The following is a 25,580-nucleotide window of genomic DNA, read 5'->3' as shown; positions in this document are numbered from 1 at the left end:
ACATGGATTTAAAGATCCCGGACACACAATCAGAGGCAAATACTTTCAAAATAATTTCACCATGTTCCTGTTTGAGTCACAAAAGTTTCCACTTTAACCCCACCCCACAAAACGTCCCCTCCACAGGCTAAGACACATGGACCGCTTGTAAACATGATACAAATATCAGTCTTTGCTTTTTGATCACAAAAAAAAAAAAAAAAAAAAAAAAGTAATCTGGTAGAAAAATATCTTTTCTTTTAATAGGGATTTGTCTTCTTAAGAATATTTACATTTACCTCACAGTATAATCTTATCTGAAAAAGTACGTACTGGAAAATAAACACAAAAAGGGGTAAAAGGCCTTTGGTTTTCATGAAAAAAATACCAAAACGACAACAAAAGTCCCATAAAAAGTCCATTCACTGTCCTGTGTACAACAACAGTGATGTTGGGTTGGTGATTGTTGGGCGTCTTGAGGCTGAGACAGAGGGACACCAGCTTTCCACAGGATTCAAACGGTTCATTCTTCAAAAAACGTTAAGAGCAAAACTGCAGCTACAATCAGGCGTCGCTCCTGGGGACGGCCGAGCCGCACAGCCTCCGCTGGGTGACGTATCCCAGCACGATGAGCAGCATCTCCGAGGTGCTGCTGAGGGCCACGATGAAGGGCGCCTGCGACGCAAAGTCTGCCTCCAGTCGCCGGAAAGACAGCTGCATGACCGCGAGAGCCAGCAGGCTGTTCTGGACGCCCACCTCGATGCTGACCGTCTTCCTCTGTGGCGGAGAAAGGCCCGCCAGCTTGGCCAGGACAGCCCCGACCACCAGGCCCAGCAAAGGCACCGTAATCCCAACGACCACGATTTGGGGCTGGACGTTAGCCAGGATGGACGCTCCCATTTGGTAGGCCATGAAGATGCCGCCCACAATGAGCACGAAGCTGAAGGGTTGGATGAGCGCCAGCAGGACGCGAGTGAGGGCAGGCAGCCGCAGCTTCACCAGCATGCCCAGTGAGATGGGGATAGCGATGAACAGCAAGGTGCCCAAGATCTTCACAAAGGGCACGTGCAGGGCAGCATGGACACCCAGAAGCCAACCGTACAGGGCTGACGACAAAGGCATGGCTGCCGCCGCCACCACTGTGGAGACCAGCGTCATGGAGATGGCTAGGGTGACGTCGCCTCCGAGCAGCAGGCTGTACAGGTATCCTCCCCCTCCACCTGGGGCAGAACAGGTGATGACCAACCCCAGAGCGAGTGCCTTGGGCAGTGAGGCCAACTGGGACACACAGTAGGCATATAAAGGCATCACCAGGAACTGACCCAGTGCGCCTAGGAGCAACGGCATGGGGCTCTTCAGCAGGCCCCGCAGCACCTCCACCTCCACCTTGCACCCAAAGGCACACTTGTTGACAAAGATGAGGGGCAGCAAGGCAAAAAGAACGGGGTTCTCAGAGAAATGGGACAGACCACCCGACTGGATGAGCCGGGTGGCCGGGTCATCCTCACTGGGCTCCACTTTGATGCAGTAATCTGTCCTCTCCTCAATCAGAACCGGCACCGAGCCCTGGTCCAGGTCCAGCAGCTGGATCTGCAGCTGAGCCCTGCCCGGCAGCCCAGAGCGGATGTTGATGATGTAGCTCTGAGCCTGTCCTCCGTGGCCGCCGTCCGTCACGTTGATTATCGAGAGCACCTCTGGTTCCAAGGAGTGAACTCTCACAGTCTGCTTTAAGCTCTGGCGGCCGGTCCTGGCGGCCGCGGCGCTCCGGTATCGGCTGGAGATTACAATCACGCCGTTGGTGTATTCAGGGAACTCGAACTCCTGCAATGACCCGTCCCCAATTGTGATATACCTGCTGCTGCTGTCGGCCGTCGCGTTGGTCCTGTTGCTGCCATCGACAGTGAGGTTTCCGGTGGCCCACGCCCGGTCCGATCCGCCGGTAATAAGGAAAAGACAGCAGAATGTAAAGATCGTCCTCATGGTACTGGCGGATGAGGGGCGGAGGGACGCGGCAGCGACACGCTTCTCCCCCGCCAGTGGCCTCCCCAGACGGTTATACCGCCGCCCTTTCACACCCGGGCGACCAACTTCTCATTCTAGTCTCCGAGATAAGAGCACAGCGCGGGCTGCCGGCTTCACATCTCGTCTGGTTCCCATTTTGTCGCTGCCTTTATACCGGAACCTAAACATCACCCCGCCCAGCCTTGTCGAGGCACAGCTCTCCGGCGGCAGCCCCGGGAAGAAAACACTCGCACAGGTCTCCTTTTGGCTACTCGCTGCTAAGATGTCGGTCACGCTGAGGCACACCCGCACCGTTTTCTTCCGTCCTTTTTGTCTCTCCGGTTGGTGAAAACAGAAAACATCGTAGCTTCGCAGCCGTTTGTTTGCTGCTCGATGATGTTTTGGTGAAGCGAACGTGCACGAACAGGGTGTACTTCCGGGCAAGGGATGTCAAAATAAAAGCTAAAAAAGAAAACTTCACTTTCACCCTTAGTAAACATAAAGCAAAAAATTTGGAATTAAAATCCATCTGAATTATATCTAATAAACACACTACTGTTTAAGTTGGGGTGTATTAGGGATCTGTTCTGACCCCCTTTTTGTTTATAATGTTAACGACAGACTGACAGAGGAGGCCAGGCAGACATTTCTGCTGACTATGATGTTCGCAGATGACATTGTTCTTCATAGTGGGAGTAGGGAGCAGGTGGAAGAGAGCCAGGAGAAATGGAGGTAGATGAATGCAAGACAGAATACAGGTGTGTAGCAGTGAAGCTGCAAGGAGCAGAGGCAGTGAACATAGTTGAGTATCAACCATCCAAAGCAGTGCACAGTCCACACGAGACATGAAGAAGAAAGTGTAGGCAGGTGGAGACAAGTATCAGGGGGGATTTGTGACAGAAGGATGGCAGCAAGAGTGAAAAGGAAGGTTTACGAGATGACGGTCAAACCTGCTATGATGTATGGTGGGACGAACAGATAAAAATGATAAGATTTCCATTAGGAGCGACCAGGATGGATAGGGTTAGAAATGAGTACAGTACATCAGTGGCACAGCTCAGGTTGAGCAGTTTGATTTTGGGTGAAAGACTTGCTGAGAAATTTTCCTACTGAAAAACAGAATTTTGTGTGCCTGTTAAATTGCTTTATGTTACATGTTTAAAATTCTTTGTCATCTGAAAATATTAGTTAATCAGCAACTTAAAAAATGAAAAATGAATAATTAACAATGATAACACAACAACATAAAACATACTCACCAAATTCTGCCAGTTCACAGGTGTGTTATAATATAAAGCACCTTGAGGTGACTGTTGTTGTGATTTTACGCTATATAAATAAAACTGAATTGAAAACTGAATTGAATTGTTGTTTGTAATAGGTGTTGCTGTAGTAATCGGCCCATTTAACACATGCATTTATTTTGTAAAGAAAAATCCCAGCACTTCCTGTTAGTGTTTGGGTGAGTGTGTTTACCTTAGCGCAGTCCTTCATTAAGCCAATCAGAGCGGTCTTCGGCTTCAGCTCTCCCTGCTCAGACAAACAGGGGCGGTCACATGGGAAAGAGAACATCGTGATTTGTATCCACAGGAGGGGCAGCCAGGGATTACCCACTAAACACAAGCAAAGGAGGCATTCAGACCAAAACAGCTGACCTGCTGGTATCTGTATTCAGGCAACCGGATCCTCCAGTCAAATCAAATTAAGAAAACATCTTGAAATCCAGGTATTAATATTAACAACTTATGATGGAAGCAATCATACAAATATACTATATTATTTAATTCACACATTATTGATGCATTTATTGAACTCAATCATGCTTTTCAGCAATCAAGGTAGTAAATATAATGAATTTTAGTACAAGCTTCTTTTATTATCGTCATATCATATCAAATTTATTTGTATAGCACATTTAAAGACCTAAGTACACCAAAGTGCTTTCCAGTAAAACGATGATACAGATAAAATCTGAATATAAAATCTAAATTACAGATATAAAATAATTACATAATATAAATGCAGAGCCAGATAAAAACCACACTAATTAGCCTTAAATGCCAGATTAAACAAGAACGTTTTTAAACGTGATTTAAAAGATTGGATAGAATCTGATGCGCGAATGTCAAGAGGAAGATTATTCCATAATTTGGGTGCGGCAGTGGCAAAGGCACGGTCTCCTCTGGTCTTCAGCCGAGCAGTTGACCCGATGATCTTAGAGCTCTCTTAGGGCTACACAGACAGAGGAGATCCGCTAAGTAATCGGGGGCCATATTATTTAGGATTTTATAAGTCAACAATAAGATATTTAAAATCGATTCGATTATTAAGAAGAAACTTCTCCAATTCTGCATTTTAAGTAATTGGCTTGTGGCAAAAAAGGACTACAAAGAGTTGAAAAACAGAGTGCAGCAAAGTGACAAAAAAAATAGATGCGACGTATCTACAAATGCATGAAAAAGAAACAAAGAGACACAAAGCAACTCATGAGGTGCAAAATGTCTACAAAGAAAAGACAAAACACTCCCAAAAATATCCATGACACATAAAACAGCTTCAAAGCAATACAAAATGAAAATGGATACAAAAAAGGACTACAAAGGGATGCAAAATGACTAAATAGGCACAAAATAACTAGATAAATTTGCTAAACAATTATAAAATTACCAAAACTGGTCAAAAACAGCGGAATTATAATAACAACCACAAAGGGATGCAAAATGACATACAAAACATTAAAGAAAGAGATACAAAAAGACTACTAAAGGCATTTAATTTGATTGCAAATATGCACAAAATGTATTAAAAAGATACAAACAGCAGATACAAATAATGAAGAAAATCTGCTATCTCTCTTTGAATTATGGTTCCTGGCGTAGGAAGTCTGCTGCTGAGGTCCGTGTCACAATCCCCCCTGTGTTGAGATGGGACAATGCTTTTGCATACTTTAATGCACTAAAATTAAAAAATTGTTGAAAAGTGGAATACATTCTGTTGTTTGCCATTCGAGCAGAAGGTTTAGTTGCTGCCCAGTTCACCATGAGGTTTGCTGGAAGAAAAAAAACTGACCAAAACAGTGACATTTCACACGTCAACGCCTCTCTCATTTTTTTCATAACAAGGGAGTCATGCTGAAGTGCCCCACTCCCCTGTAATGCTCTTAGTTTACTGTAAACCTTTGATCGGCTTGGGTCTAATCCAAACTAACAATAAAGGGCGATTCTTCTATTCTAAACTTTCACCCAGAGTTTCATTCAAGGCTGCCTCCTCACCTTTTATTCCAGGAGTATATTGTGACAGTGATCAATTATGCTCATTCAAACCTGCTGTCAAACAGGTTAGTGCTTATTTGTCCTACACATACGGCAGAAACCTGACACGGGCGCACATTGCAGGACTCTGGCATGAAAGAGGAAATCCCTGCTGTCGACATAACCCTGCCCGCATGTCTTTTTATAGTAACCGGCTTCTGCTGGGACTCACTCACATATTTAAAAGCCATTTTCAATTCATAACCTCCAGTTTTGCTTCCCTGTGGAAGGTGAGCAATGTCACCGCAGGCTCATCTCTCTCACCACAGGCTCATCTCTCTCACTGTGGTCAAGTCACTTCTGGGAGGGCTTGCTCATCATCTATTGTGTTTTCATGAGCTGTGCGTCCTCCTTCTGTCACCACGGCTAAGTCAAGGCTTCCAAAAAAAGAAAAGGCGGGGGAGTCCTCAGCAGAACACGCGGCGTACGCCCAGACAACCTGCTGGGGTGATCACCGTGGCCTACACTTTGACATTTCATGGAGTGACAGCCAGTTTGTTGTAGAGCTGCCAGGCACGCACATTTCCTGCCTGGCATTTGTGCCGCTCCCCCGAGCTGTCGAATTATTTATCCATGGTATGATCACTTACCTCATTACTTTATTTCACAAACACAGAGAAGGAGACAGCCAGGGAGAGTAGGAGGAAATAAAGGAAGAGGAATTGAAAAACGCCACCCATCTTTACTCTTCAGAGGGAAATTGCATTTTCTGTTCCTGATGTGGTTTCATCGGTTTACCCAGAGAGCACAGACGCCTGTATTTGCACAGTGTATGAATATTCATAAAGCCACTGTCGTGATCTGCCTTGTGCTGCAAATTAGATCACAAGCAGCCATGATGACTAATCGAAAAGCATTGTCCTGAAATGCCAAATTTGCACCAGGCAACACAACAGTAATCCTACTACGAGCAACGTACTGCCAGCAGAAGTTACAGCACTTTAATTTTGCTTTTCAAGCCTTTAATGCACAGAGGCCTAAATATTGGACATCAAGGTAACTGTATAAAAGTATAAAGCATAAAGTACACTCTCTTTCCTTTACATATCAGGACATTAAAAAAAATCATCTGGAAAAATGTGGATGTTCATTTTAGGTTTAAGGTTTTACTGTTTCCTCTTATATTTAAGGTATATAATAATAATTTTATACATTCTTATAACATTGAGCCTGTATTTGTCTTGCTTGGGCTATTGGTATTATAATAACACAGTACATTCTTCTTCTGTGACAAACACACACAAACACCAACCAACACTATGGCATGCAGTTTGACTTGCAGTGCCTACATGCCTATCCTCTATTTACTGGCTTTACATTGTTTTATTGTCACCAGATAATTGTAATTGTCTTTCCATCGTTGTAGCTCAGTGTACAGAGTGTACAGTACAAAGTGTACAGTGCTTTACACTCCAACTGTTTGACTGAACCCATCCTTAAGGTACTCTCAGAGCACTTCATGTAGATGTACTTGATTGGATTTCACATTGCCCAGATTTGATAACCTCTGGTTGGTAAATGCCTGGGTAAGGCTGTCTGACTATAAACTCTCATTTAACCCAGTTAAAACAGCATCTTCGAGTGTTGAGGTTGCTGCAGAATTTACAGCCTGATATCATTTACATGTTATCATATCCGTTACAGGTGATGTTTTACTGCGCTGCTCTGTTACTTCATCTCTTTAACAATAACGCTTTTGTGTCAGTGGGTTTATCAACATCTGAAGCTGTCTGTCCCATTAACATCACGAACTTGTTCTTATGCTAGCAGAACAGTTCTCCTAAGGTAACCTCAATGCAAAAAGCATGTAAAGTGCGAAGAAATGATTGGATGCTGAGCATGAAGTACAAGTTACATTCAGTATTTTGACCTACGGCAGGCAGAGAGGTACAACAAAAATGAACTTTAACATGAGGTTTCCTGCAATAGTGATAGAAAGAGGTTTTCTCTGTATGTAAAATACCAGCACTTTGTCTAAGTGAAATGCAGCCATTATTCATTTTCCTAGCAGCAAGTAACCATTTGCTGTTATTACAGAGGGGTAATGCATCCTTAGCAGAGAATGAAGTCACCTTCCTCTGTGATGTTTTAGTCCCAGTTTTCTCTCCTTTTAGCTTCGGTGGACATTCTAAGTACCTCCCCACCGTTATGAACTAAGAGAGTCACCTCCTGCACTGTATATTCAGAACCCATAGAGGTCAGGTGGAGGTGAGCTATCAGATTTTCATCCAAAGAAGTAGACGTGTCCTTTGGCTAATAAGTTTCAATCTGGCTTTTCTAAGGTGTCCTTTGGTGGTTAGGCTGCACACACACTGTCCTTTCAAACTCATCATTTTTCTCTGTGCAAGGTTACTTGATGGTTATCAAGTAGAGGACAACGGGGTAAGGTGATCCACCACCAGTCTCTAGATAATCATACATGTTATTTGAACCTAATTTAATAGTTGTAGTATTTTGTAGTGCCTAAAAGTACTTTTTAATACCTAAAACTAATCAAGTTGTTTGTATTGCCTAAACAAATCCAAGCAGTTTTGGGTATCTAAAGCTAACCAATTACTTTTTAAAGTAAAGTGAAAATCAAGTAAAGACAGAAACAACTGGGAAAAAGCAGCCAGTATGTTGCAGGACAGCTGGTGCATAAAGCCAATGGTATCAAAGGAAACCGTGAGGGCAGAGGTGGGATACAAGAAAAATGGATACATCAAATCGAGGACTGAGATCCCACTCGAGTGCATCTTTGAACATCATGAATGGCGACTTCAAAAGAAGAAAGCCTCAGTGTGACTGTGTAGGTTCTCAGTCATCCAGGTCATGGTAATCTCAGGAGTTTGCAAAGAAAAGCAGTGGAGACTGTCAGAAAACGACTACAGCAAAACAGCTGCTTGGAAAACAGAACCAGCTTTACTCCCGATCCCATTTGCACACTGTCGGACCTCTGCCTTAACACCATATATTTTAAGGGTCTTATACAGACAAAAACATGTATGTGCCACGGGCCTCCCGGTGTTGCATATTGTAGCCAACCTTTACATGGAGGAAATGGAAAGTAAGGCTCTTGAATCTTTCAAAGTGACAGCACCCAGCTACTGTCACAGATACATGAATGACACCTGGGTCAAAATCCAAACCCAAGAAGTAGAAACTTTAACCAGGGAGGATACAAAAGGTAATAGTTTGAAATTTCTGGACTGTGCTGTGTGCAGTGAGGAGAATGAAACCTCAACACTGAAGTTTATCAGGAGCCCACACACACAGCCCAGTACCTACTGTTTGACCGGGAAGAAAGTGTTCCCGAAAGAGAAAGAAAAGGAACACGCACATGTAAAGAAAGCTCTTAAAACACGTAGTTATCCTAACTGGGCTTTCATCACTGTACAGAAGATCAGACACCAACCAGGGAGAATCATAATGTGTTAATAGACCTCTCTGCATTTAATCATATCTGTTATTAACCTCTGTCTCTCTTCCACAGCATGTCTTTATCCTGTTTTCCTTCTCTCACCCCAACCGGTCACAGCAGATGGCCCCGCCCCTCCCTGAGCCTGGTTCGGCCAGAGGTTTCTTCCTGTTAAAAGGGAGTTTTTCCTTCCCACTGTCACCAAAGTGCTTGCTCAGAGGGGGTCATATGATTGTTGGGTTTTTCTCTGTACCTATGAAGCGCCTTGAGGCGACTTTTGTTGTGATTTGGTGCTATATAAATAAAATTGAATTGAATTCAAACAAAACAACACTGTCATCCTTTATGTAGGTTTATCAGAGAAACTCAGGTGATTCTTCACCAAGCACAACATCCCAGTGTACTGCAGAGCCAACAACAGCTGTACATCTGCACCTAAAGGTCAAAGGTCACTCTTTCAAGGATGCCAATGCTCACATTTTGGACCAAGAAGACAAATGTTTGAAAGAGGAATGAAAGAAGCCATCTATGTACATTGTGAACGACCATCTTTGAACAGAGGGCGGGGCTTACAACATAAACGGTCTGCCATCTATAATCCCGTTTTAAGATCCCTTCCCAGAGGCCTTAACGCCCACTCACAACTTGCCTCAGTTGAGCTTTATAGGTCACAGGGTGAGGCAAAATCTCACAATGGTTTCACACGAAACCTCTGCTGCTAATGACCAACACCCCTTTTCACACCTTGGCTCACGATCAATAATAGGTCAACAACCCTCAAACGGGACAACTCCCACTTGTGTTTAAATACCTAGGATTGTATTTGATCAATTTGATCCTAGAACTTAAAAAGCTTCTCAGATGACAGGTGAAACGTCCTCCAGAAACTTAAACAAGTCCAGTCGCTTTTCTTTCCAAGCTCCTTAAATCCTCAGTGCCTTGTGAAAAGGTTTTCACACATCTCACTAGAAATTCAGTATTTTTGCTTCATTACAGACTAGGCATGCTCATGATTTTGGAATAATTTTCTTTAAGTTAAAAATAAATATATGAAAACATATCTTCTTTATTTTTTTAAACCGCAGACACCACATAAAAGAGGGACATAGCTGCCGTTTCACTGTTGGTTTTTACACGTCGGCACGCAGCAAACCTTTATCAGTGGCTGCGTTTGGAAGAGAAGACTTGAGTAATGCTGACGTCATGCCCTCATCACTACAGTTCCCAATTTTGCAGTTTGGTGCGCTGACACAGAATGATAAACATTTTCACAATCAACTTTGAGGTTCAAAGTATGTCCCTCGATAAGCAGGCAGATGAGTAAAGTTTGTGCAGTGGAAAGAAACCTCTGACCTTCATGCTAACGCATCACCACAAACCACAAACAACAAGCATGGGTCGGCGTAATAGGGTATGACTTTATTTTCACAAGATAAATATACAAAACAAAAGTGCTGCAGAGTATGAGGAACCAGAGTATAAATAAACCCTCCTGTTAAAATGGAGAAGAAACTGAAAACATTATACCGAGGGTGAAGCTTCTCTGTTATAGGTGGAGGTCTTGCTTCTTCCAGTTCGCCCGCGTGATGTCTACACTCAAAGAAGGAAACACCAAAACAAGCCAAAGCCCTCAACAAGTCAACGCTGAGCTACGAGCGTTCAAAACAAAAAATGGGAAGCAGTCTCCTGATATCTTGTTAACACATTCTGACGCTGTTGTACATTTTATTTTAAAACAGCTCCTAATCTAAACCCTCCTCCAGTTCATTTCCTGCGTAACCAAAAAGCAAATGTGTGGTTTGCAAGGCAAATTAGGAGTTCATCACATGCCTGCACATCTGATGTGACTACTCTCCTGAAACCATTCAGGGTGGAACGGAGACAGATGGGGGACGATCGTGTTATTTTGAAATACAGAAGCGTACGAAAATATCTCAATGCCACTAAAAATCAAAAGCTCAGCCTTACAAACCACAAAAGAGATCTGGCTACAGAGACGCAGATAATAAATGTAAACCTGAGGCCCTGCTGTTCACAGACAGCGTAGAAGTTGGCTGGAACAGGACAAAAGAATCTCAGGCTCTGCTGGCAGGAAGAGCAACGGAAAATTCCTCTCTCGCCTTCTAAACAACAGACTGTCCATCAGGCACTGGCGGAGAAGCACCTATGCAAGCATCTGCATTCCAAATAAGGCGTTCAAAGCAAAAAAAGTCTGAATACAGGCATGAGAAACAATCCAAAATAAATCCTGAATAAAAATAAAATAGGAAAATATCACCCTGAAACAAAGATTGTCCTTTGTTGTTTGCAGTGTTACACAAATGAAGATTGGAAAATCTGACAAAGGAAGGAGTTCAGTGGGGTAGTGTTTCCAAAGTCTATTGTCAACTGATATTTCCTTTCCTATCACTTCCAAAGAATTTAAACCCTTTCTGACCCCCACCCAACCCCCATATAATCAATACAACTACTCTTTAAAACTCATCATTTTGTAAAAGGTGTTTTTGTTTTTTTTATAAATCTTCAACCTGAAAGCCCGTGATTCGACAAAGGGGATGAAAAGGGGAAGGAGGAAGGGTGAAGGTAAAATGAGATTCCAGCGGGGAATAACAGAGGAAGATGGATCGAAAAGGGAAGGTGAGCCAGAGAGAGACGCCCGTGCCTTCTCAGGTGCTGCTTCTTCTGCTGTGTGTTTGTGTGTACTTATTTATAGAGCAGACGGGGGAAGGTTGGTAAATCAATAGGCTCATTAAGTCCTCCCAGTAGGAACAGTTCAATAGAAACACACACAGCTCTCGTTGCCGCCATCTTTGAAGTTGTCTGTTTCCACGCAGCCCCGTCGCCTCTCCTGCAGCAGCTTTTAGTTCCGTAGAGCCGCCAACCTGGAAGAAAAATATGAGGAAAGTTAAAGGTCTTTGTAACATATAGAAGCCTTAAAAACATGTTTCCCTGTCAGTGTTTCAGCGCTCGCACCATTGACAGGGAAAAACCTACAGATATACTATAAGTAATGCTGGAATGCACAATTATTTTCATTGTGCATTGCAGGTCACTCATTATTTCACCGTAACACCTTTAAATATCATTTCTGCTTGGCAAACGTTTCCCAGCATACTTTTTATCATATCCAGTCAGAAAGTTCTGAGACTTCTGCTGTGAACAAACAGAGAGTGAAACAATTAGCTGCGTCCAACAGGTGCCTGCAGTAACTCGTGTAACCACCGCCAGGTGTGCTTTTATGATTTGCACAGTACAGCATGGAGGAAGGTTCTGGGTGTGAATTGACCCGTCAGTTGAGGCCTCTCTGTGTGGAGATGATGATGTTCAGGTCACAGGATCCTGAATATTAAAGTGAATGGCTGTGCGTGCAATGTGATGGGCTGGTGGGCAATGCAGAACTGGATAAGTGGTTAAAATAATGGTTGCATACAAAATAAATATTGACCAGGAATAAAACATGAGAAGTTACACACTTGTAAAGAAATGATAAAGATTGTGTTTTTATTATTACAGTTTCATCTTCTCATTGTTATGTTCGTGTGCGGTTCCTTGTTTATGAAGTGGTGTGACAAAGTTTTCTAACATCAGAAAACATTTTCTTTAAAATTGACCTTAAATTCTGGAAATTTATGATTTTTTCTTAGAAAATCAAACCTAACGTTGTGTTAAAGCTGATAAAATGAGCGTTAGCACTTGTAAAAGACAATTTTTTTTCCAGAAACAATTACTTGGATGATACCACAATCAAACATTAAATCAACTCTCACTAACAAGATGCACAAACAGTGTTTCATCCTGGCTGCACGTTTTCCTGCCAGAAACCTGTCGCTCACAGGACGACAGCAACACCTTTATATGTTTATAACACCTACTTAATGCCTGGCTGGTGTGTGAAACTATTCCTGTTGTGTCCTAATCATGCTGTCTCGGAATAACTTGATGTCAGATACAAGGACTGCCACAACAGCACGCAGAGAAATCATTTAAACTCAAGTCAACAAATTATTTTATGCAGCGTTTACTGGGCTGGGAGATACAGTTAACTCCTATACAAAAAGAAAAAGATGCAATCTAAAAGGTTGAAGCGATGTTGAATTGCTTGCTCTGTTCAACTACTGGTCACTTTTGGTTCATTTAATAGAAAAATCTGCTTGTTTTTTTACTTTTCAGCCCACATTATCGCCCATCTGCAGACCTACAGTAATGACTAAGTAACTAACTAGTACTAAAAACAAGGAGACAACAATTTTCTACACTTGGAAGCTTTAAAGCAGAATTCCATTTTCTTTCAAAAGTTGATTTGATTATTCTGATGAGTCATATCTGAACTGAACATACTGTGCCTTTCTTGTTCCCTCATGACTTTGCAACCGCAACAGCAGTGTTCAGTGTGGGGGCAGGGACTTGTGGAGTAATCTGATTTCCTGATCTCGTGCTCTGTTGTAAACACAGAAGCGCGGGATTGTGTGTAACTTATTAAGTTTTTGCCAGAGTATGAAAACCAGGTGAGGAGGGGGAGGATTCAGTGAGTAAGGGAAACGCGGAGGACACTTTGAAGTTTCTTCTTATCAGAAGTTATAACACAGCTGCAGGGGCTGAAATAAGACACATGTAATGTCTTTTTTTAATTTACGCCAGACTCAAACAGGTGTTGCACAGCTCCATACCCAGCTCCTGCACAAATATGGTTCTAATTTGTTGTATAATGCTACGATTTGTTCCAGACGCATCAGGTGTGTGGGTTAATGGGAGGATGCATGGGTTAGGAGAAACTGGCAGGCCAGCTACCTGTCTGCAGATGACTGACACCATTTTGTCACAGAATATAAAAAGAGCTAAAATGGTGCTATCACAGTGCAGAGGAAATACTGCAAAAAGATATTTGCACCGTGTGTGTTGTTTACATTTAATAAGCAGTCATTGCTGTGGTGTTTTTTGGTATTTAAACAGATAATTGTTTGAGGTTTGTACATAGAGCCATAGCTACTGGGGACATGTTTAACTTATAGAATCTGGTTCCTACCGTCGAGACAGCTGGTCCTCCTTATCCTGGCTCCGTGAGCTCTCTGCGCCCACTGAGGTAGCCCCGGCAGGCAGCTGGTTGAGCTGGTCCATCACCTCCAGGCCGTTCTGTTCTGCTATTTGGTGGATCAGGTCATCCACCTGCTCCTGAGGCGTGGTCAGCGTCATTGCTGAGCTCATGGAATCCTCCATGACCTGGTGCACAAAAAAAAGAGGTGAGGAGAGAACAAAGGGAATGTGAGGTCAGAGAGTGCAAAGCTGGGTTTGACTTATTACATCCTCTAGCGCTACTGTGGAATTTTAAAAAGCATGAAAAAGTGCTCTACAAACAAAGAGTGAAGGCACTCACTGAGGTGTGGACATCGAGGTTCTGGACTTGGCTTTCAAACTTATCCATGACTGCAGAGACCTTCTGGAGATCCATGGAGTTCAGAGCTTTGTCCAGCGCCTTGGTGACCTGACCCATGCTTTTGGTCACCTGTTGGAAAGTAAAGAAAAGGCATTTGTAACATACGTCTCATACACACTTTGTGATATGAAAATAGTTGATTTAGAATCTTTCATTTCAACATAGAAAAATATGTCTTTGATTCAAACTGTTGAGCTGACTGAACACTAACTTACGCCTTTCATGGTAACAGCGGTCTGGACTTTAGAGGCCACGGCATCGACTCGAGACGCCATGCGCAGCCAGTTAAGGCCTTCGTTCTTTTTCCTGATGGCATTCTCCGCGTAAACTCTGGCACATTCCACATTTTTCTGTTGCAAAGCCTGTTGATGAGACAAAGATGCTGTTAACACTTTTCAGCTTCAGAATAATCCTTTGTTTATGTGCACAGACAGGGTGGATACATCCTAGGACTGATACACAGAACATCACTAGGTAAATTTTACTGTAGACACTCCACATACAAGCGACAAATGAACTAGAACAATTACAGGAATTACAGCCATAAATGTAACTAAACAATTGTTTACTAAAAATATACTTAGCTTTGCAAGTTTGGCTCAGTGTTAGCACAGCATAGACGCTGCAGGTTCAATAATATCAAAGACATAATCAGCAATAACCTTGCATCTTTACTGTGTATTCCTGTGTTCTTCCTCATACACCATAACTAACAACTCAATAAATTAGCATTTGTTTTTCTTTGGAATGTGCTCAATTCACACCAATGTCTGTTAAAAGTCCAAATGTTTATGATGTTACTGTGATCCTGGTTGTATAATTATGAAATGTATAATAAACAGCAACCATCTCTGTTGTGATTAGAGTGACCCAACCTTACACGTGATCCACCTCATTTAAAACACAAATAATTTACAGCAGAACAGATTGCATGAAGTTGGCAATAATCATATTTCTTTCAGCAGTGGTAACAGGAAACAGCAGCAGCATCAAAGAGCAAACTTCCATCTTTCCTCATTTCAAATGCATGTCAGCTTTTCAACAAAGCAAAGCAGGAGGGAAACCTGTCATGACTGAACAGTGAAATATTTCTGACGTTTCAGATAATAAAAGCTTTGTCATGTCAGAACCCCGTTGCTCGAGAATGCGTTTGAATAGCACTTCTGTATTCTCTACGGCAAACATACATTCTAATTGGGACAGACCTGCCCAATACCTAAAACTAGCTGAGCTAGTGTTGTACTGCCACCTGCTGGTTCATGTGTGCCACTCCACGTGTCAGCAGACTGGTAAAATGATCAGCATAACTACACCACGATCACTGAATTGTAAGATTGTGTTTCTGTTTTTTCCAGTTTCAGTTTAATTTCACTGAGTTTTCTTGACTGAGTCGGAGGTTTCTTTTTGTTGGATTGTTATTAGATTAGGGGTGTTGTTAGGGAGTAAAAAGTACTCATTAGGTCAGGTAGTTAGTAGTAGTTAGTAAGTGTTGAATGTTATTTTATTCAGTTCAATATCATTTGTATTTATATTTATTAACTGCATGTATTTACATTGACTAATAATCAGAAGAACCTACAATATGTTTACTTTTTATTTTTTTCCCTTGAGTCTTGTCTTTAGGTCTATAGTTAAACTCACTTCACATTTTCAGTTATTGCTTTAATAATAATGGCCTCAATACTGAGTCACAAAATAAAATTACTAATAAATATTTCAAAAAGGTAAAAAAAAAACAAAAAACAAAAAAAAAACAAAGCTTTTTATACTTTCATACTTTTTATTGGACCCTGTCATCACTGTCTGCCAGCTGTTTTACCACCTGAGCAAAAGGCTACGAACTACAGTTACTTTTGCTGGGTCACCCATCAATCAAAGCAGTTTCACTTAAATTGAACCACTGGAAATGGCAGCAAATAACTTGGTCTCTGTCTTCAGTAATTAGTGAGGATTTCACTTGTGCAGAAATTGATATTAAATTCATTGATTTTGAGTAAGTTCTCACAAACATTGTGGTAAAAATCTAGGAGAGTAACGAGTTTAGAAACACACAAATCAGTTCATCTGACACTAAAAGTGAGTGATCACATAGTTCTTAACTCACACATTTGATGCAAACACTAACTAAAGCGCTGATTCTTTACCAGAAGATTTTTATTTATTGCATGAAAAGTCGCTGGATATTTGCTGCATGAATAGGCCGCTGTACACAGGTTGCTAAAAAGAGCTTGGTGAGTATTTTCTGGATCATTTGCATTTTTGTTAAGTGCTAATGATGTCCAGTTAAAATAAATTTTAAAAAAAAATCTCCTCCATGGAGTAGTCTTTCTACTCACTGACTCATCATCTTCCATTTACTACAACACACAGCCACACCCAAAGCTTATTAGCAGACGCTACTGCACAACTGCACAGATCACAAAGCACAAAGCATTACGTCACAAGCATTACCTCATATCATGTCAAAAAAAGAAAGCAGAAAAATGCAGATAGGCTCCCTTAATGTTGATGATAACAGACTGGATGTTTTACATTGCTCACATCTGCTAAACTTAGAGCTGATGACGAAGAGATGGTGTTTCCGATTATTGTACTTCAAATCTAACATTAAAACAGGCTCCTGTTTGTTTTGTCTGTGCTATCCAAATTTCCACTTACACTGACATTGTTGTCTGCTGGAAGTCACTTGCTATTGAAAGGGAGTTCTTCATCACCACCCTTACCAAGTGGTGCTCACAGGCAATAATCTGACTGCTGGGGTTCTCCCTCTAATACTGTACAGGGTTTACTTTACAATACAATAAAGCACCTTATGATGACTTAGAACTAGTAAACGGATGCCAATAAAAGTAAAGAGCAGACATACAGACATTTCATTTTGTCTGTATTAGAATGATGACATGTGTGGAGCAAGAAAGATGTATACAGTGTACTGTGGGACCGTTTGGCCCTTACGTCACCCCAGCTAATTGGCCTGCTTACCTTCTTGACCTTTGCCTGCTCTTTTTCAGAATCCTTCTCTGCCTTCTTGGCCAGCCTCTCCAGCTGCTTGGAAGTGAACTGTGATCCACAGAGAAAAAATGTGAATACATTAATAAATATCCCACTTTAAGTTATCTGTTGTCTGATATAGGTTTAAGATTTTCACTGGAACATACCTTTAACTGAAAGAGTGTTTCTGTGAAGAGATGGTGAGAGACAGAGTCAGACATTTGGAGTGTATATAACATAACTGTCACATAGACTATATGGACAAACGTGCTGGGCACCTTACTACACATTACATCTACAGGAGCTGCTTGCCATTGAACCCCATACCATGCAGTTCCCAAAACAGTTTATGTGCTAATGTTAATGCCAGAGGGACACTGGAGATAGTTATTTAGTTAGCAGAGCGTTGACGACTTTTACATCAATGGGCCACAGCCCTCTGCAAACCCATTATTTATGTGGTCTGCCACTGAGTGGTTGTGATTCCTAAACTCCAATTTTACAAAAATACCACTTCAAGCAGATCGTGGAATATCTAAGAGAGAAGAAATTTCACAAACTGGCATTGTGTTAAAGTACGCACTCGAATTCAGTGAGCTATTTAGAACGATCACGTTGGGCAGTTTCTGTCTCTGGCTTAGCACCACAATAGGTATTGTGCTTATCATATATTATATAAATTATCAAAAGTTCACATTAAACAAGATCAAAGTTTTAAATAAGTGTAAGTATATGTCCAGCTACACACTATGAACCAAAAGCTCAGGCTTCATATTGCTTTAATTAAACACTCAAATTCAGGCAGGTTTTTTTTTCCCGACCTTTGGATCTGTATGATGTCATCGAGAACAGCCTGCAGTTTTATTTAACCGATGTCACATAATAAATCATAGTAAGTATAGTAAGTATCAAGTATAACAAGTCTACTTTAACAACAATGATAATGTAGAAAACAGCGGACGGTTGTAGATACCGGAAATACATTTATATATTTATTTTAAGTTCATTTTTTCCCAAATCAAGCCAACTGAACCAAATGTCTGAGTTATATTTATATCTGTAAGAACAGGTACATGCATAAATATAAGTTAAAGAAACACATCTTGAGCGTTTAAGCAGGCAAGAGGAAGCTCTTTTGTTTTTGTTTTTTTAAACTTTTATAGCGATGACTTGTATCTAACAGGACCGGGGGAGAACGATGAAATGTGTCTCCGTGTGTCAAAGTTGTTCCAATCAAATTCTGGCTGCTGTATCACATTCCTACTGTAGAAGTCACTGCTAAGAAAAGACTCTGGCACAGCCCAATAAAACCCATTTAATAATGAGTCCGTAAACTCAGTGGACGTCAAATGTGATAAACGGAAAAAACCCCAACAAAAAACAGGTCAGACAGCTAACCCGGCTAACCACACACCCAAGCTAAAGCGCTAATTTTAGCTATCTAACGTAGTCTGTCGCTTTGGCTAAAATAAAGAACCAAAGGCTACTCAGACAGACAATTCAGAAGTTAACACACGACATACCATCCATGTCCAAGTGAAGATGATACCAGGAGACGACTAAGAAGTTATTTGTAGCGCCTCTACAAGGTAGTCCTGAGTTGTTTTGGTAACACCGTGGATCTTCCTGGTTCAACAGTAGTCACGTGATTCGAATTCTTCTTCTTCTTCTCCTTCCTCGCCCATTCTTCGAAGGTGGCATCTTGCCTCAAGTGAAATGCTGCCACCTATTATCATAACTAGATACAGCAAACTGCATAGCATAGAGCAAAGGTTTTTAGCCACACTTCGTTTCTCTACATTTCTTTTCTGCTTTTTCACTCATTTTCACTTCAGTTCTTGTACCTGAAGATCTTCATATTATATATTTTATATATTTTTATATAATATACATAAAAATATATTAACACTGACCTGTGAGTCATTCAGTCATAAAAATGCACCTGACTCAAGAGATGAATCATTGTTGTCACATATCAGATAACTTAGCAAAGAACCAATTTCAAAGAACAAAATCTATCTACAATCTATCTGTCTATCTGCATATTTCAAAAGTATATGGTTATATGTTTTATCAAATGTATTCTCTCCAATAAACAACAACAAAACAAATAGTTTAAGGTAGTGGATACAAAGCTAAAAGAAATTTAAAATACAGTTGAAATAGGTAAATAGGTGATCTACACTGGAAATCAGTTTTCCTAACAAGTTATCGATAGGTGAAATAGCTATCTAGAAGTCGATAAATAAAAAATTAATAAATAAATAGCAGACAAATGGTGGCTAAACTCAAAGTCAAAGATGAACATTTGAAATTAAAAGATAAAAATAACTGAGAAAACTAATGATAATTATGTATTGTATCACCCCTAATTTTCTTTATATTTTTCTACAGTGATATTCAATGGTGATCACCTGTTTCTGCAGCACAGGGATGTGTTTTCTTTTGAAAGAGGTCTCCAACTTGGTACATAAGGACTCAGTTGACTACAGTTTCAAATTGCAGATAATCAAGACACGAAGAACTGCAGAGTCAAAGCCTGAAGCTGTTTTGCACGTCTGTCAGTCAAGCTCACAGGCACATCTCTGTTTGATTTCAATAGCGGGAAAAGGTGGAGAAGGAGCCCTGTGTTAATGAGTGGATGGAGAAGCTTCCAGCCAGAGGAGAGCTGCTGGTGAAGAAGAAAGAATTTATGAAGAAGAAAATTGACCACCTAGAGTTTTTTGCCAAGAAAAACAGCACAATAAACAGAAGAGGTGAGCTATTTTACAGAAAAATATATTTCTTTAAATAAAGAAAGAAAAGAAACGGGTAGGCAAGCAATAAAACATCAGTCTTAGCTAGCTAAAAGCTAATTAGCTAGGTATTAAACTAACTATCGTTAGCCACACAACTATGAAACAAGAACTAAAACTGGTTATACATTTATTTTGACTTGTTAAAAGTAATGTAAAAGAAGATGAACGTAGTAAAAAAAGTACTGGAAAGGTTCAAATGAATTATATGTTTGTGCAGATACCTCAACACATATACTTGAGTCATACTCTACTCTTTCTACTCTTTCTACTCTTTCTAGTCCCTGTCAGAACTATTGCTGTCTTGCTGCAACATTTTGGCTCAACTGAAGGCTTTTCATGGAGTTTTTAGAACATCCTGAATTACAGTAGTCCAGCCTAGAATTAATAAATGCATGAACTAGTTTTTCATCATCAGGATGCAGGATGTTAGAGATATTGTGCAAATGTTAGAAAGCAGTCCTACATATGTGTTGCATTGAAAGACATATCCTGGTCAGAAATGACTCCAAGATTACTCTAAGTGTTAGTGGAGGCCAAGGTAATGCCATCCAGAGTTAGTGTCTGTGCTATTGGCCTATAATTAGTTAAGACTGCTGGGTTTGGCTTTTAAAGTAATGGTTTAACTACTGCCAGCTTGAAGGTCTGTAGTACATAGCTGATTATTAGAGCTAGGTTCATCATATTTAAGATTGAAGCATTAATTAATGGTAGGACTTCTTTGAGCAAAATGTTTATGAACCATAGATCCATCTATTAACTAAACCTCACAGTTTTACAGTCTCTATTTTGGGGGTTTTCTGTTTAAAAAAATACTGAAAAAGCAAAGTTAAATCTATTCCTGCTCATGTGCTGTTTTTGTTTCACCGTGCTCTCCTACCAGCGGCTCTGCAGGCGCTAAGAAGAAAGAAGTTCTACGAGAAACACATCAATTACATTGACTGCGCTTTAAAAGCCATGAGAGCCATTTACGAACACATGTGAGGAGAAACACTACAGGAATGTGTGAAATAAAGCTATGTATGAATGAGAAAGAAGTCTGTCATGGCCTTTGAATGCTGAGTACTAAGATAATTTAAAAAAACAAAGAAACTGTCTGCTGGCTGTTGCAGAGAAATCATTAACAAGGTGAGTGACCTGATGAAGGATATTGCAGAGGAGGAGGATGAGACTGGAGGCATGCTAGAGAGCCTCTGCACACCTGTGGGCTTTGAAGGGGAATTTAATGAGGTAAGAATGATCTTAATTTTTTGAAGACTTCTGCGATTGCACTGATTCTGTGTACCAGAGTTGTCACTTGTTGTGTGCCTGTTGCTGTGTCTCTGTATGTTTTTTTTCTCAGGGTGAGCTGCTGGCAGAGCTGGAGAAACTGGAAAAGAATGTGGACGAAAACCTCTTTGAGGCGGATGAAGCAGAGGACGGGAACCCTTGTCCCAAAGTGCTGACCACTACTTTGCCTTCCCATCGTGGTAAGACTTGTTGGGAGAGCTTCGACTTTATTCTTGCAGTTGGCTGTGGTGTCTGTGAATTCATGGAGGTTGTGCAGGGATTTATTTTCTTCCCCAAAGCCAAGATGAACAAAAATAACACAAACCTGTCAGGAAAGGTGTTTTACCTCAAACTCAAACTGTGGATGTCTGTGAATGTTCTCAGTCATCCAGGTCATCGTAGTCAAAGGAGCTTGCAAAGAAAAGCGTCTGGACTTCTTTAAGTTACTTGAAGACGTTTCACCTCTCATCCGAGAAGCTTCTTCAGTTCTAAGGTCAAATGGTGGAGAGTCCCAGATATAAACCTAGTGGGAGTATCCCCCCACAGAGGGACAAAAGGACCCCCTGATGATCCTCTAATCATCATGGGTGTGGGTCCCAATCAGCCAGAGTTTCGGGTGAGCTCATTGTGAAACCTGGCCCCACCTTCTCATGCGAATTCCTGAGATCAGATGGCCCAGGATGTGAGTGGGCGTTAAGGCGTCTGGGGAGGGATCTCAAAACTGGATTATAGATGGCAGAGAGTTGGTGTTGTAAACCACCGCCTCTGTTCAAAGATGGTCGCTCACAGTGGACATAGATGCTTCTTTCACTCCTCTTTCAAACCATCTGTCCTCTCTGTCCAAAATGTGAACATTGGCATCCTCGAAAGAGTGTCCTTTATCCTTAAGATGCAGATGGACTGCTGAGTCTTGTCCCCAGACAAAAACTGGTTCACCCGAAAGACAAAACGCCAAAATACAGACTTAACAATGTGGTGTATGCTGTACAGTGCAGCGAGGAATGCCCAGAGCTCTACATCGGAGAGACCAAACAGCCACTTCACAAGCGCATGGCACAACACAGAAGAGCCACCTCCACAGGACAAGACTCAGCAGTCCATCTGCATCTTAAGGATAAAGGACACTCTTTCGAGGATGCCAATGTTCACATTTTGGACAGAGAGGACAGATGGTTTGAAAGAGGAGTGAAAGAAGCCATCTATGTCCACTGTGAGCGACCATCTTTGAACAGAGGCGGGGGTTTATGACACCAACTCTCTGCCATCTATAATCCAGTTTTGAGATCCCTCCCCAGATGCCTTAACGCCCACTCACATCCTGGGCCATCTGACCTCAGGAATTCGCATGAGAAGGTGGGGCCAGGTTTCACAATGATCTCACCCGAAACTCTGGCTGATTGGGACCCACGCCCAGTTTCACACCTTGGCTCAGGCGATTAGAGGATCATCAGGGGGTCCTTTTGTCCCTCTGTGGGGGGTTACTCCCACTAGGTTTATATTTGGGACTCTCCACCATTTGACCTTAGAACTGAAGAAGCTTCTCAGATGAGAGGTGAAACGTCTTCAAGTAACTTAAAGAAGTCCAGACGCTTTTCTTTGCAAGCTCCTTTGTCAAACTGTGGATGTTTCAGGCGAATAGATGAATGTGTTGACCACTACTGTCTTCAGGGTTTTGCAGAGAAATCATCACCAAGGTCAATGACCCGATCAAGGACATTATTGAGGAACAAGACGTGACCGAAGACTTGCTAGACAGCCTCTACACAGCTGTGAGATTTGAAGTGGAATTTAATGAGGTAAGGATGATTTTAATGTTTTTTTGGAGCTTTTGTTTTTGCAGTGATTCTTGGTTTGTCTGATATCTGGAGTCTGCTTACATTATTGGCATTTGCCTGATGTGGCTCAGTGTGATTTGCTGAATCATTATTATTTTTAAGTCAGGTTTTCCGCTTCTGTGACACTTCTTGACACTTGCTGAGCTGCTGTGTGCCTATTGCTGTCTCTCTCTCTCTGTCTGTCTCAGGATGAGCTGATGGAAGAGCTGGAGAAGCTCCAAAAGAATCTGGATGAAAGCTTCAATGATTCGGATGGAGAAGAAGCTGGGGTCCTTTGTCCCAAAGTGTTGACCACTGGATCACATTCCCATCCCGGTAAGAATTCCCAGGAGAGCTTTTTCATGATTCCTGCGGTTTGCTGTGGTGTCTACAAATTCACGCAGGTTGCTCAGGGTTTTGTTTTGTTTTGTTTTTTCTTCCTCAAAGTCAACACGGACGAAGAAAACATTGAAGATGATTTAGAGTATCTTCGACGTTGGGCGACTGCACCTCGTGAACGCACCATCAGTTACAACATTTAGAAGAGGCGAGGGAAGCACAGAAAGGAATAAATGGGCAGCAGTTTATTGTATTTGTTCATGAGTGTTTGTTTTTTTAATTTAATTTTCATGGACATTTGACTTTCTACCTACTCCAGAGATGCCAGTGAACATGTTGATGTTTATACACAGGACACTACAGAGACTTCAGAATTCAAATTGTAAAATTAAGTATTATGAACACATCCTTATAGTACCATCATTAGTACAACACTACTGGCTTGATAACTAATTGATGTTATGACTTTGATGTTATCTGAACTCACTGAAACTAAGCTACTTTTGCTTTCTTTAAACACAAAACAAAACTCACCAATGACTCCCAGCACATAAGTGTTGCATGTGTTTGCTGTCTTTGAGTCTCACCCTGTTACCTCTGTTACCTGTTGTGTTCTCTTCTTCGAAGACTGTTTCAAAAATAAAACACTTCACTAATGGGGAGGGGCTTTTTTTCCACAGGCCCTTAAAAAGATCTTAAGACAATGGAAAATTAAGCTCAAGGAGGCTAACAGTCCAAATTAAATTTGCCTATGGTTTAAGACTTAAAAACATTATAGCCAATAGCATTAATTTTTACCCCTCAGGCATAATAGGCTGATGGTGTATTGTCATCACCCAAGTTTGCGAATGCAATAACTCAAGAACAAAACGATGTAGGAGTTTCAAAGTCATCTACTAAAAACCTTGGACGAGGTCGAATCCCGGCGACCTTGACCTCAAGGTCAGAGGTCAAGCTTTCTGAATGCGATAAATCGAGAACAAGGCAAAGTTGGATTTTGGAATCGATACCATTGGTGTATCTACGAGGATGGCTGCCAGTATTTTCAAAATCTTACTGCCTTGATTTGTTTATATCCTTTTATCGCATCAAAGTATTGATCGGAAGATTCACTCAAAACATGGAGGTAGCCTCCAAGACAAAATTAAGCCAATACAGAAATGCCTAAAAACCTCTATCTGCAGGCCACCAGATGGCGATAGTTGCAGTCTGCAAAAAGTCTTCCCAGTATATAGAAATCTACGAAAAAACAGGTTTCAGTCTTGACCTCTGCTGAATTTATGATGTCATACAGTCATTTTGGCTGTTGTGGATAAAAACTTACGACCGCTTTGTTAGTCTTGGTCTTACCATGTTTCCAAATATAGGCTTATCTGTGGTTTGAAAACACAGTGATTGGTTAATAAGTTGCCTGTCAGACTCACCCTTCTTCGTTTCATGTGGGTTTTTTGTAACAAACATGGCAACAGCAGAAATGCCCAACTTGAGGCTTTAAAAAAAGGGCTTTACAAACCAATCATGTCCATCTATCATACGGTCTACGCTAATAGCATAATTGGGCTGTCTTCTCCTGGTCCATTAGCGGCTTCAAAGTAATATTTAATACAGTAGATTCTAGCACAACACAACCAATGTCGATGTCCACATTATTTTCCTGTTTGGTTCAGAAAGGGAAAGTGGGGTGCTGGGTTAAGAAGGCAACCCATTAAAAAAAAAAAAGATACATAACAGAAAAGGTGTGCAAGAAACTACACACACAAAAAAAAAGAAAGAAGGCGACCCATTTATCCAAAGGCCACAGCAAAGGTCTGGGTTTGAGTCTGTCCTTGGAAGAGCCCATTTCCCACCTGCTCTCCTTCTTGTGTACTCTACTGTATACTATAAATAAATAAAGATAATAGAGCCATGATAGTGCACAATAGACCTTGATCAAAAGTAGTATAGCAGCACTATAGTTAAACATATATAAAAAAATAAAATAAAATAAAGAATTTCAAGATAAAAGGTCATGCAAAGCTGGAAAAAAATGGATCAAAGCGGCTTCTTCCATTTTCTTGTTGAGTATTTTTTTTATCAAAGTGCTAGTACTGGCTTGTTCATAACAGCCTAAATTAAATGCACAATTTTGTCATTGTTTATTATAATTAAATAAGAGTTTATAAAGCCTTAATCCTGTGCTCCCTTTAAATCCAGCCCTCCTTACTGCTGCTCTGAGCTGGTGCACAGGATTAGTGTCACTCAACCAGACAGAGG

At 41.2% G+C, this 25,580-nt stretch overlaps 3 protein-coding genes across 3 annotated transcripts; 1 reads left to right on the top strand and 2 right to left on the bottom strand.

Annotated features, from left to right (window-relative positions):
• Positions 1–215: 215 nt before the first annotated feature.
• Positions 216–2,468, bottom strand: slc10a3 (solute carrier family 10 member 3). The gene has a single exon (XM_026172635.1). It carries the CDS (start codon positions 1,957–1,959, stop codon positions 544–546), a length of 1,416 nt encoding a protein of 471 aa, XP_026028420.1. The 5' UTR covers positions 1,960–2,468; the 3' UTR covers positions 216–543.
• A 7,618-nt stretch (positions 2,469–10,086) lies between these two features.
• On the bottom strand, positions 10,087–18,799 carry chmp1a (charged multivesicular body protein 1A). The gene is made up of 7 exons (XM_026172634.1): positions 18,634–18,799; positions 17,278–17,297; positions 17,102–17,179; positions 14,335–14,481; positions 14,060–14,188; positions 13,712–13,905; positions 10,087–11,570 (listed from the first exon to the last, which is right to left on the bottom strand). Exons 1-7 carry the CDS (start codon positions 18,638–18,640, stop codon positions 11,549–11,551), a joined length of 597 nt encoding a protein of 198 aa, XP_026028419.1. The 5' UTR covers positions 18,641–18,799; the 3' UTR covers positions 10,087–11,548.
• A 762-nt stretch (positions 18,800–19,561) lies between these two features.
• Positions 19,562–23,580, top strand: LOC113027277 (charged multivesicular body protein 4b-like). The gene is made up of 7 exons (XM_026176899.1): positions 19,562–19,866; positions 20,789–20,885; positions 21,018–21,135; positions 21,248–21,374; positions 22,843–22,970; positions 23,198–23,324; positions 23,436–23,580. The coding sequence occupies exons 1-7, from the start codon at positions 19,752–19,754 to the stop codon at positions 23,528–23,530; spliced, it is 807 nt and encodes a 268-aa protein (XP_026032684.1). The 5' UTR covers positions 19,562–19,751; the 3' UTR covers positions 23,531–23,580.
• The last annotated feature ends 2,000 nt before the right edge of the window (positions 23,581–25,580 follow it).

Source organism: Astatotilapia calliptera, chromosome 7, assembly GCF_900246225.1.
Source record: "Astatotilapia calliptera chromosome 7, fAstCal1.2, whole genome shotgun sequence".
NCBI lineage: Eukaryota > Metazoa > Chordata > Actinopteri > Cichliformes > Cichlidae > Astatotilapia > Astatotilapia calliptera.
The sequence above is the reverse complement of the archived record's forward strand: the minus strand, read 5'-3'. Positions and strand labels throughout refer to the sequence as shown.

Excerpts from the sequence above, each read along its gene's own strand:
- chmp1a (XM_026172634.1), bottom strand. Across the intron at positions 14,482-17,101 it reads AGCAGGCAAAGGTCAAGAAG|GCTTTGCAACAGAAAAATGT; the intron begins GTAAGCAGGCCA and ends TCTCATCAACAG. Across the intron at positions 14,189-14,334 it reads CCGCTGTTACCATGAAAGGC|GTGACCAAAAGCATGGGTCA; the intron begins GTAAGTTAGTGT and ends ACTTTCCAACAG.
- LOC113027277 (XM_026176899.1), top strand. The coding sequence starts at position 19,752 with ATGGAGAAGCTTCCAGCCAGAGGAGAGCTGCTGGTGAAGAAGAAAGAA. Across the intron at positions 19,867-20,788 it reads CAGCACAATAAACAGAAGAG|CGGCTCTGCAGGCGCTAAGA; the intron begins GTGAGCTATTTT and ends CTCTCCTACCAG. Across the intron at positions 21,136-21,247 it reads TTGAAGGGGAATTTAATGAG|GGTGAGCTGCTGGCAGAGCT; the intron begins GTAAGAATGATC and ends TTTTTTTCTCAG.
- slc10a3 (XM_026172635.1), bottom strand. The coding sequence starts at position 1,959 with ATGAGGACGATCTTTACATTCTGCTGTCTTTTCCTTATTACCGGCGGA.